Genomic DNA, 11,317 nt, shown 5'->3' with positions numbered 1-11,317 from the left:
ACTCTGCAGATGGAGAGACCGGGGAAACCCTGAGGGGCATATGCTTGTCCAGGGCCACACCACTTATGAGAAGAAGGAGCCTGGTCTGAGAGCAGCGGGGTCCTCGGAGCTCAGGCCCTGGCTGCACCCAGGCCTCCCCAGGGCTGTGGGCTGGGCTGTGTGGCTGTCACTGTGCCTGCACATGGCCTAAGGGGGGTGGTCGAGCAGTCAGAAACCCAGAGATTCCCTTGCGAAGTTTTGGGGAAGGGACCTCAGCACGAACCCCAGGAAATGATGTCACCTGCCGGCAACAGAACCCAACAGAACCCGCAACCCGGGTATCCAGGCCTCCAGAGCGGAGAGGAGCCCCCAGCCAGATCACTTGCTGCCAGGATGTTCTGCTGTTTGCCCCTGCCCAGAGGCCGGGGCCTCAGGAGAGCTCACAGGCAGTGTGCGTGGGCACCCTGTCGACGTTGGCTCAGGGCACCCCCGAGAGGCCTCTGGCCCTTTGCCCGGAGAAACAGAAAGGTAACACGGGGAGCCCCAGGCGGGGCCAGGCCACCTCTCCCATGCCACCCGGAAACACCGGGTCCTTTGCCTGTGTGTGTGGATGCGGGTTTCTCGGGGTGTGTCTCCCTCAAGGAAGCCCAGGCGGATGTGGGGTCAGAAGCCTGCGGACAAGTTGTGTCCACACCCCAGGGGAGAGCAGGCTGGGTGGGATGGGGAGAGTGCGGGCAGCGCCGGCCGCCCAGGCTGACCTCACACCCTCAGGTGGGTCTCTTTCCTCCCGGGTGGGGATCTGAGCAGACACACGTCTCTGACCCTTCTGGGAAGAGAAGTTCGAGCAGGCAGAAGCAGCGGCTCCACTGGCCAGGCCCAGCTCGGAAAACTCCCAGCACGGCTGGCTGACGGTCACTGTCGTTGCAGAGCTTCCCACGTGATGAGGCCGAGGACGGGGACACCCCGTCCACCTCCCGGAGGGAGGGGTCGGAGCACCACCCCCCCGCCCGTGAGGCCCAGTGCAGGCTCCAGGTGAGCGTGCCCACGGAGGCATCAGCCCCACCGGGGGCGAAGCGGAGGCGGGGAAGGCCTGCTGCCGAGACACCGCCCAGGATACACCCGGCGGCCCAGTCTGAGGCTGCCACGGAGCTCAGCACACCCGGCTCCGACCCAGAGTCCCGAGAACCCCGGCCTCTGAGGCAGCAGGAGGACCTGGAGCCCAGCACGCCAGAGCACAGAGGTGAGGACGCTGGGGCTGGTGCACGGGAGTGTGTGGGGAGGGGGTGCTGAGCTACACACGGACGAGTCCCCGAAAGATGCTGCTGGGCCTGCAGCAAGCGCTGGCCTCACACCCCCACCCCCATCTTGCACACTTCAGTCCCAAAAGACATCCGACCCTGGGTATTCTTTGGGAATCTCTTGGAAGCTTTCTGTCCCGGGATACGCACATGCCAAGGCTGGCCTGTGGGCAAACTTTGCTTCTCCCCCAGCTCTAGCACTGGCCTCCAACTGGAACCAGGCTCTACTTCCCAGACCTGTCCCTACAGAGGTGGTGGCTCCAGGTGCAGGACCCAGGGATCCACCGAGGCCAGATGGAGAACCGAGACTTGCCCTCGCAGAGACACCAGGCCAGCTGGGTACTGGCCAGCACACCGGGCAGATCGGATCTCCGTGCCTGCAGGGCCCCCAGCCCCAGGCACTGATGTCCCACCCCCTCAGCCAGAACCTCCACCTCCACGTGCACCTGTACCTGCTCGGGCTTTGGCAGGAGAACCCGAGGCAGAGGAGGAGTCACCGCCTCGGCAGGGAGAGCCTGCCCTGGCTCCCGCGCAACACCCAGACGCCGACGATGACTCACTCGCCCCTGCAGGAAGAACGAGCCCCCGCTCTGGGCAGAGACCCAGAGCCCTTGCCGGAAACACCACGTCCAGGGGAGCGGTCGGCTCTGCAGCCTCCATCCCTGTCTGCTCACCGTGGACGCCGGCAACTCGGTCTGCCCCCAGGGGACATGGAGTTCCTTTCCCCTGAACTGCTTTGCATTTGGTTTGTTTCCACCTTTCTGGTGATGTTTTATTTTGTGTATGGTTTCCTGTATTTCTCTTGGTTAAGTTGGGATTAGTAAACTTTTTCATCATTGTTGCAATTTGGGAACACTGTTGTGTAACTCTGGTGATACTGTGTTACCATCCCACTTTGTAGTTTCAGACCCGTTCGATCTTTATGCCCCACCCCCCAACAAAGCCTGGATTCAAGGCAAGCACGCCCTGTTCATCCCTCCCCCCGATCCTGAACACAATTTCATCTTTTCTTTCTGCATTCCTTCCTATATTCTTGGTGTCCCCAATCAATGACTCTCAGTGAAATGACTGAAGGAGTTTTTTTCGGACTCTCCACCTACTGTAAGACTCCATTGGAGAGTTCTCATTTGTATGTCATTTGAACTAGCCTTTGATAGCTGAAAGGACGGTGTACGTCCTTTCAAGATATCATGTGCCAAACGAAGCCCTTTTGGCAAATGCCATCATTATCTCCAGGCAGGCATTGCTGTTTGAAGGGTGACATCTCAGCCAGAAGGCAGAGGCTGAGCTCCTCTTGTTGCACCAGCTCCCAAAAGAAGCCAAGAAAGGGAGCTGGAACAACAAACCACCCCAACGCCCAGGAAAGCGTTCTTCACGACAGAAGGCTAGAAAATGACCCAACAACCTTGTGGCCCAGAACCCCTCTAAAAAATCACTGTTCCATAAAAAAGAGAAACACATGGGAAGTTCCAAGGAGAGGCAATGCCCATGGCCAGTGTACTTTAGAGACGGCCTGACCGCTCCGGGGAAGACACGCACCGACGGAACCCCTTGGGAAACAGCAGTGATAGTCCTCACCGTCGTAAGGGTTTCCTCTGGGGACAACCTGCCCTGGGCACCACATGAGGGAGCAGACCGGCTTCTCTTCCTCTGCCCCCACACCATTCACTCATGAAGGCAGCTCAGGTGTTCTCATGCCCTGCCTGCCTGCCTGCCTGCCTGGCTCATCCGTGAGCTGTGCCCACCTCCAGGGCAGGACTCCACCTTCTCCTCTCTGTGTACCGTGAATCTGCACACAGTGGGCTTTCAGAACCTTAGGAGACTTGAGCCATTCCCACTGGAGCCAGAACCCTCCCCAGGAAGGAAAACAGCTGTGGAGTCATTTTGGCCCCAGCACTGGTTCCCAAACCCTGGCGGCTCCTACAGCCTCTACGGTGTGAAGAGGGAGGTCCCTTTTGACAGAGCTTTCCGGCTGTCAGATCTAAGCTGTTGTTTCCCTGTCAGCTGTGTCTCTTCCGTTGCAGCCAGGTGGGCCACGCTGCTCCAAAGGAGCTCACAAGCTGAGTTGCAAGGGAGGTATTGAGAGGACAGGGATGGCTACAACGTGCTGCAAACTGAGTGAGGGTCCCCACAATCCTCAGCAAAGGTCTGTGGTGTGCAAGTGGGGAGTAGAGGGCCCCCAAGTTCCAAAGGAAGGGAGGTACTCGGGAGCTAAAGCCCTTGGCTGCTGTGGTAGCAGCTGCACATGGCAGCTCGTCCACAGTGCACTTCGAATGAGGTCATATGAGCGGGACTCTGGAAATGGCTCCGAAATCCAGAGAAAGGGGTCAGGGTATGTGGGAATCCGGCGGGGGTGGGGGGTGGATGAAGGAAGGTGTCCTTCCTCTCTCCAGTGCAATTTGGTTTGGTGAGTCTCAAAGCTACCAGATGGCACTTCCCAAGTCAGGCCCCCGCAGGAATCAGGGTGGGCTGCGTGCCTCGGCCCCTGCCACAGGGACAAGCCACACCAGTGGCCTCCCTGAGCTCAAATGGCCGGATCTGGGGGTTCTGTCTGGGTGCACACCTCCTTGCTGTGGCCAAGTTCCCCCCTTCTCTGAGCACCAGCTTCATCCTCTCGAAGGAGGACATCGATTGCTACCTTGGCACGTTACTCTCTTCATCCTGTGAAGACTCATTAGGCTTATCCTACAATTACTAGCTGGCCCGAAGAGATATCTCCTGAATCCAGATTAAGCTGGAGTCTCCCAGGCTCATCTGGCATGTCTTCCCTGAAGTCTGCCAAAACCCACACCCTTGCATTTCCAGGGACTCCCCTTAGCCAGCTGGGCAGAAAACCCAGCATGCTTCAAACAAGCTGACAGACAAGCGGGAGAGGACTCACGGGCAGACGGCCTCCCTCAGGTCTCGGGTGGAGCTCTGGGACCACAGCAGCAACGGGCCATCCCAGCCCCTGGGCTCAGCAGCGCCCTCATTCTCAGGCCGGCGGCTCTGCCCTGAGGGGAGCAGGAAGGTCACCAACTGCCGCAGGCGGACCTCAAGCCCCTCCCACTGCTGGAGCCTGACCTCCCCCGGCCCCACCCCTTCCCCTACCCCAGCAGGACGAGAGCTCGTCTTCCCCTGGCTTCCAACGTGAGGCCCGGCCCTGGGCCCCGATTGGGCACTGCCCCAGTCCGGAGCCAATCACAGTGGCCAGGGAGGTGGAACGCACCGATTGGCCAGGGCCAGGTCATGTGACCATGCTCCCCAGGAAACTCAAATATTACCAAGATTCCCTAACAAACCAATGAACAAAATTATCCAGTAAACGCAAACCGTACTTTTTAATGAGGCCAATGTCACAGAAAAAAAATAAAATGCTTCACAATGAACTGCTCAAGGAAGCTACTAAATAAACTTTCAGAAAAGTTAAGTCGTTTTTTTTTTTTTTTTTTTTTAATAGGGTGACGGAGAGCTATACCTTTCCCATCTATGTGAATTTAGGTTTAAACTAGATTTCCCTTGGCTATTATATAAGACAAAAAACCCCACATCACCCCCTTTCACTCCCCCCACCCCCAAAAAGTGTTTTAGTCTATTGAGTTTTTGTGTCCTCAGTTGTGTCTGATTCACGGCAACTCACAAACTCTACACAGCCAGGCTCTTCCGTCCATGGAATTCAGGGCAATTTTTTTCTGTCACAGTAAATGCCCACCCTGGGTGATCCAAAGGCAAGGGCTCAGAGGCTCCTGAGAGAATAACTCCTTTCAGCTGAGCACAGAGCTGGCTCCTCACTGGGATGCCTGTGGCCTGGGGCTCCCAGAGGGGACAGCAGCACTCGCCCCACCGTGTGGTCACTGCTGCAAGTGCAGGCTGCTCCTCACTCCCCCTTGACAGTGTCCCTGAGGGCAGAACAGTGTGAATCTACTCAAGGTGGAAATGCAAACTCCGATGCAACCAAACTTCCCACAAGGTCTCCAAAACCACTCAGGAACAGGGAATTGGAAACTGCAGGGCATGACATGAATGGAGATGGAGACTTGACACCTTACACCGAGTTCACTTCCAGTTATCCCTAGACAAAGTTTCCATGAAAACTTGTCACAAATCTAGAAGAACAATGAGCAGAAACCGGACACGTGCTTTGAGTCTTCACACACAAAACTAAAAGGCAGTCCACAAAACAACCCAGAGAATACAGTGGACTTTGCAAAATCAAAGATATCTACCGTGGGAAAGACCTCATTACAAAAGCAAAAGACAGGTCATACATCGCGAGACGAATGAGTGGAAACACAAAGCTTCTCAAGGACGTGTCTCCAAACAGACAAAGAACACCAACACAACAAGCCTGTGAAAACTAGGGAAAGGTCTGAAGGGACGCCAGACTGAGGAAGACACACACAGAGTATCCCGGATGATGTCCAGCACTGAGGGCCTGAAGAAACAACAGTCTAGTTGCACTCCCTCAGGCCTGTGTGACCCTGGATGAGGCCTCTGTTTCCCGGTGGCTCTGAGAAATGGACAGGGAGGAAGGGGAAGAGAAATCACTTGCACTTCTAATACTCACCGCAAAGTCTTCCAATGAGAAGGGAATTATCACCCCCACTGACAATGCCATTCACTGAAGTGATACCCACGAGTCCATCTAACCCAGAAGGGAAGGAAGGACCTGTTCTCACAAAACGGCGAGAGATGGAAGAAAGAAGATCAAGCCCACACCAATCACTGGAAAGAGAAGCTGTGCTCAGGGCTTGAAAGAATTCCTATTGGGGAAATGATGTCACAGCCCCACAAGGCAATCCACAGCTTCGATGCTATTCCTCCCAAAATGCCAATGCATGTTCGCACCGAACAAAGAATTGCAAAAGGGGTTACGGAAACAGAAAAGAGCCTAAATTGTCAATACAATCCGACGAAAAAGCCCCGATACGGACGTCCAAGGTTGTGTGAAAGGAAATTAGACGACCAAACTAGGATCCTCAGGAGAGTATCGGAGAAGGCGATGGTGACCCACTCCAGTACTCTTGCCTGGAAAATGCCCTGGACGGAGGAGCCTGGTAGGCTGCAGGCCATGGGGTCGCGCAGAGTCAGACACGACTGAAGTGACTTAGCCGCAGCGGCAGCAGCAGGACAGTATGCTATTGGGAATACAACAACACACACAGATCCAGATCGATGGAATAAAGTTGAGGGTCCAGAAACAAACCCCGGCATCCAAGGTCAACTCATCTCTGACACAGAAGGGGAGAATATCCAAATGGGAACAAGAAAGCCTCTTCAATCAATGTCCATGGGAAAACCAGACAGCTACATCTGAAGAACGCTATTGGTTTTGATCTCACACCACCTCAATATCGGGGAAAAACCTCACCCTAAAGACTGATGTCATGAGATAGCTAGAAAGAAGCGTAGGTCAAAGGCTCCTTAACATCAGAGTCTCCTTGCCATTTGCTGGGCGGAGGTAGAAATGGGTCTCTTCAAGTAAGGGAAAGAGGGAAACCAAGTACACCAATGGGTTTCCATCCAATGGAACCTCTTCACAACAGAGAAGCTAAGCATTCACAAATGCAAAAGATAGGAAACGGAACATGAGAGACTCCTTGCAAGTGGTGTATCTGAGAAGGGGTTCATATGGAAAGAGACGAAGAATGCACAGCACTCAGATTCCAAGAAACACCACCACCACCCTTGACCCTTCCCCCATGACCAACTCCGACCTAAAGCCTTTCTCTCCCTCTAACCTATCCCTAAAACATAACCCTCATCTAATCATATACATGTGCATTCCTAGCATCCATCCATCCACACACGAGAGAGAAAGAGGAAGACACAGACTGAATCGAGAAAGGAAAAGAGAGGGACACAGCCAGAGAGAGACACGGAACCAAAGAGAGGAAAGGAGTCGATGGTCCAGACTTTTCATCAATCTGTCTCGAAGGTAGAAGCAATGACAGCGCCCATCCACCCCAGAAGGGGGAAACGGACGGAAGGTTTGGAGAGGAAAAGACAAGAACGCAGGGAGCCATTAGAAGCTCAGCCACCCGCAGAAGCCGAGCTGGGACACTTGAACAGAATCTCAATGGAAACAGAGGACCAGAAAGTTGGCTACTCTTTTCTATCAGAGAGGGAGACCTTCGAGTCTTCCTTTCGGTCCTCCAACTTGCATGCGGGGTCTCAAAACAGTCAGGAGGGGGAGTGCCTTTTCCTGGGTACCACGGCGCATCCAGGCCTCGTTCTGCCCCATTCTGTGCTGTGTCAGCCCTGGATGGAGTCTTTCTTTCTGAAGTCTCAGCGCACAAGCTCCACGTGATATCAGCCCCAGGTGGAAAGGCATGGAGCTGCTCGTAGGCCGACAGACCTAGGAAACAGATGGGGGAATGACCCCCACTCTGCAGATGGAGAGACCGGGGAAACCCTGAGGGGCATATGCTTGTCCAGGGCCACACCACTTATGAGAAGAAGGAGCCTGGTCTGAGAGCAGCGGGGTCCTCGGAGCTCAGGCCCTGGCTGCACCCAGGCCTCCCCAGGGCTGTGGGCTGGGCTGTGTGGCTGTCACTGTGCCTGCACATGGCCTAAGGGGGGTGGTCGAGCAGTCAGAAACCCAGAGATTCCCTTGCGAAGTTTTGGGGAAGGGACCTCAGCACGAACCCCAGGAAATGATGTCACCTGCCGGCAACAGAACCCAACAGAACCCGCAACCCGGGTATCCAGGCCTCCAGAGCGGAGAGGAGCCCCCAGCCAGATCACTTGCTGCCAGGATGTTCTGCTGTTTGCCCCTGCCCAGAGGCCGGGGCCTCAGGAGAGCTCACAGGCAGTGTGCGTGGGCACCCTGTCGACGTTGGCTCAGGGCACCCCCGAGAGGCCTCTGGCCCTTTGCCCGGAGAAACAGAAAGGTAACACGGGGAGCCCCAGGCGGGGCCGGGCCACCTCTCCCATGCCACCCGGAAACACCGGGTCCTTTGCCTGTGTGTGTGGATGCGGGTTTCTCGGGGTGTGTCTCCCTCAAGGAAGCCCAGGCGGATGTGGGGTCAGAAGCCTGCGGACAAGTTGTGTCCACACCCCAGGGGAGAGCAGGCTGGGTGGGATGGGGAGAGTGCGGGCAGCGCCGGCCGCCCAGGCTGACCTCACACCCTCAGGTGGGTCTCTTTCCTCCCGGGTGGGGATCTGAGCAGACACACGTCTCTGACCCTTCTGGGAAGAGAAGTTCGAGCAGGCAGAAGCAGCGGCTCCACTGGCCAGGCCCAGCTCGGAAAACTCCCAGCACGGCTGGCTGACGGTCACTGTCGTTGCAGAGCTTCCCACGTGATGAGGCCGAGGACGGGGACACCCCGTCCACCTCCCGGAGGGAGGGGTCGGAGCACCACCCCCCCGCCCGTGAGGCCCAGTGCAGGCTCCAGGTGAGCGTGCCCACGGAGGCATCAGCCCCACCGGGGGCGAAGCGGAGGCGGGGAAGGCCTGCTGCCGAGACACCGCCCAGGATACACCCGGCGGCCCAGTCTGAGGCTGCCACGGAGCTCAGCACACCCGGCTCCGACCCAGAGTCCCGAGAACCCCGGCCTCTGAGGCAGCAGGAGGACCTGGAGCCCAGCACGCCAGAGCACAGAGGTGAGGACGCTGGGGCTGGTGCACGGGAGTGTGTGGGGAGGGGGTGCTGAGCTACACACGGACGAGTCCCCGAAAGATGCTGCTGGGCCTGCAGCAAGCGCTGGCCTCACACCCCCACCCCCATCTTGCACACTTCAGTCCCAAAAGACATCCGACCCTGGGTATTCTTTGGGAATCTCTTGGAAGCTTTCTGTCCCGGGATACGCACATGCCAAGGCTGGCCTGTGGGCAAACTTTGCTTCTCCCCCAGCTCTAGCACTGGCCTCCAACTGGAACCAGGCTCTACTTCCCAGACCTGTCCCTACAGAGGTGGTGGCTCCAGGTGCAGGACCCAGGGATCCACCGAGGCCAGATGGAGAACCGAGACTTGCCCTCGCAGAGACACCAGGCCAGCTGGGTACTGGCCAGCACACCGGGCAGATCGGATCTCCGTGCCTGCAGGGCCCCCAGCCCCAGGCACTGATGTCCCACCCCCTCAGCCAGAACCTCCACCTCCACGTGCACCTGTACCTGCTCGGGCTTTGGCAGGAGAACCCGAGGCAGAGGAGGAGTCACCGCCTCGGCAGGGAGAGCCTGCCCTGGCTCCCGCGCAACACCCAGACGCCGACGATGACTCACTCGCCCCTGCAGGAAGAACGAGCCCCCGCTCTGGGCAGAGACCCAGAGCCCTTGCCGGAAACACCACGTCCAGGGGAGCGGTCGGCTCTGCAGCCTCCATCCCTGTCTGCTCACCGTGGACGCCGGCAACTCGGTCTGCCCCCAGGGGACATGGAGTTCCTTTCCCCTGAACTGCTTTGCATTTGGTTTGTTTCCACCTTTCTGGTGATGTTTTATTTTGTGTATGGTTTCCTGTATTTCTCTTGGTTAAGTTGGGATTAGTAAACTTTTTCATCATTGTTGCAATTTGGGAACACTGTTGTGTAACTCTGGTGATACTGTGTTACCATCCCACTTTGTAGTTTCAGACCCGTTCGATCTTTATGCCCCACCCCCCAACAAAGCCTGGATTCAAGGCAAGCACGCCCTGTTCATCCCTCCCCCCGATCCTGAACACAATTTCATCTTTTCTTTCTGCATTCCTTCCTATATTCTTGGTGTCCCCAATCAATGACTCTCAGTGAAATGACTGAAGGAGTTTTTTTCGGACTCTCCACCTACTGTAAGACTCCATTGGAGAGTTCTCATTTGTATGTCATTTGAACTAGCCTTTGATAGCTGAAAGGACGGTGTACGTCCTTTCAAGATATCATGTGCCAAACGAAGCCCTTTTGGCAAATGCCATCATTATCTCCAGGCAGGCATTGCTGTTTGAAGGGTGACATCTCAGCCAGAAGGCAGAGGCTGAGCTCCTCTTGTTGCACCAGCTCCCAAAAGAAGCCAAGAAAGGGAGCTGGAACAACAAACCACCCCAACGCCCAGGAAAGCGTTCTTCACGACAGAAGGCTAGAAAATGACCCAACAACCTTGTGGCCCAGAACCCCTCTAAAAAATCACTGTTCCATAAAAAAGAGAAACACATGGGAAGTTCCAAGGAGAGGCAATGCCCATGGCCAGTGTACTTTAGAGACGGCCTGACCGCTCCGGGGAAGACACGCACCGACGGAACCCCTTGGGAAACAGCAGTGATAGTCCTCACCGTCGTAAGGGTTTCCTCTGGGGACAACCTGCCCTGGGCACCACATGAGGGAGCAGACCGGCTTCTCTTCCTCTGCCCCCACACCATTCACTCATGAAGGCAGCTCAGGTGTTCTCATGCCCTGCCTGCCTGCCTGCCTGCCTGGCTCATCCGTGAGCTGTGCCCACCTCCAGGGCAGGACTCCACCTTCTCCTCTCTGTGTACCGTGAATCTGCACACAGTGGGCTTTCAGAACCTTAGGAGACTTGAGCCATTCCCACTGGAGCCAGAACCCTCCCCAGGAAGGAAAACAGCTGTGGAGTCATTTTGGCCCCAGCACTGGTTCCCAAACCCTGGCGGCTCCTACAGCCTCTACGGTGTGAAGAGGGAGGTCCCTTTTGACAGAGCTTTCCGGCTGTCAGATCTAAGCTGTTGTTTCCCTGTCAGCTGTGTCTCTTCCGTTGCAGCCAGGTGGGCCACGCTGCTCCAAAGGAGCTCACAAGCTGAGTTGCAAGGGAGGTATTGAGAGGACAGGGATGGCTACAACGTGCTGCAAACTGAGTGAGGGTCCCCACAATCCTCAGCAAAGGTCTGTGGTGTGCAAGTGGGGAGTAGAGGGCCCCCAAGTTCCAAAGGAAGGGAGGTACTCGGGAGCTAAAGCCCTTGGCTGCTGTGGTAGCAGCTGCACATGGCAGCTCGTCCACAGTGCACTTCGAATGAGGTCATATGAGCGGGACTCTGGAAATGGCTCCGAAATCCAGAGAAAGGGGTCAGGGTATGTGGGAATCCGGCGGGGGTGGGGGGTGGATGAAGGAAGGTGTCCTTCCTCTCTCCAGTGCAA

The 11,317-nt window shown here is 56.4% G+C and overlaps 2 protein-coding genes across 3 annotated transcripts; both read left to right on the top strand.

The window, feature by feature from the left end:
* The first annotated feature begins 318 nt into the window (after nt 1-318).
* Nucleotides 319-2,128, top strand: LOC145514041 (uncharacterized). The gene is made up of 3 exons (XM_081511125.1): nt 319-507; nt 907-1,219; nt 1,470-2,128. The coding sequence occupies exons 1-3, from the start codon at nt 373-375 to the stop codon at nt 2,096-2,098; spliced, it is 1,077 nt and encodes a 358-aa protein (XP_081367251.1). The 5' UTR covers nt 319-372; the 3' UTR covers nt 2,099-2,128.
* Nucleotides 2,129-7,979: 5,851 nt separating this feature from the next.
* Nucleotides 7,980-9,768, top strand: LOC145514039 (uncharacterized). 2 transcript variants are annotated; one of them, XM_081511123.1, is made up of 3 exons: nt 7,980-8,149; nt 8,549-8,861; nt 9,169-9,768. In XM_081511123.1, exons 1-3 carry the CDS (start codon nt 8,015-8,017, stop codon nt 9,738-9,740), a joined length of 1,020 nt encoding a protein of 339 aa, XP_081367249.1. In that variant the 5' UTR covers nt 7,980-8,014; the 3' UTR covers nt 9,741-9,768. The 2 variants fall into 2 exon arrangements, with proteins under 2 accessions (XP_081367249.1, XP_081367248.1); XM_081511122.1 differs by having other exon boundaries at nt 9,112-9,768.
* The last annotated feature ends 1,549 nt before the right edge of the window (nt 9,769-11,317 follow it).

This window comes from Giraffa tippelskirchi, chromosome 7, assembly GCF_054371585.1.
Source record: "Giraffa tippelskirchi isolate mGirTip1 chromosome 7, T2T-mGirTip1v1.2.pri, whole genome shotgun sequence".
Classification (NCBI taxonomy): Eukaryota; Metazoa; Chordata; class Mammalia; order Artiodactyla; family Giraffidae; genus Giraffa; species Giraffa tippelskirchi.
This window is presented reverse-complemented; position numbering and strand designations above follow the sequence as displayed.

Excerpts from the sequence above, each read along its gene's own strand:
- LOC145514041 (XM_081511125.1), top strand. The coding sequence starts at position 373 with ATGTTCTGCTGTTTGCCCCTGCCCAGAGGCCGGGGCCTCAGGAGAGCT. Across the intron at positions 508-906 it reads TTGCCCGGAGAAACAGAAAG|AGCTTCCCACGTGATGAGGC; the intron begins GTAACACGGGGA and ends CTGTCGTTGCAG. Across the intron at positions 1,220-1,469 it reads CAGCACGCCAGAGCACAGAG|CTCTAGCACTGGCCTCCAAC; the intron begins GTGAGGACGCTG and ends CTTCTCCCCCAG.
- LOC145514039 (XM_081511122.1), top strand. The coding sequence starts at position 8,015 with ATGTTCTGCTGTTTGCCCCTGCCCAGAGGCCGGGGCCTCAGGAGAGCT. Across the intron at positions 8,150-8,548 it reads TTGCCCGGAGAAACAGAAAG|AGCTTCCCACGTGATGAGGC; the intron begins GTAACACGGGGA and ends CTGTCGTTGCAG. Across the intron at positions 8,862-9,111 it reads CAGCACGCCAGAGCACAGAG|CTCTAGCACTGGCCTCCAAC; the intron begins GTGAGGACGCTG and ends CTTCTCCCCCAG.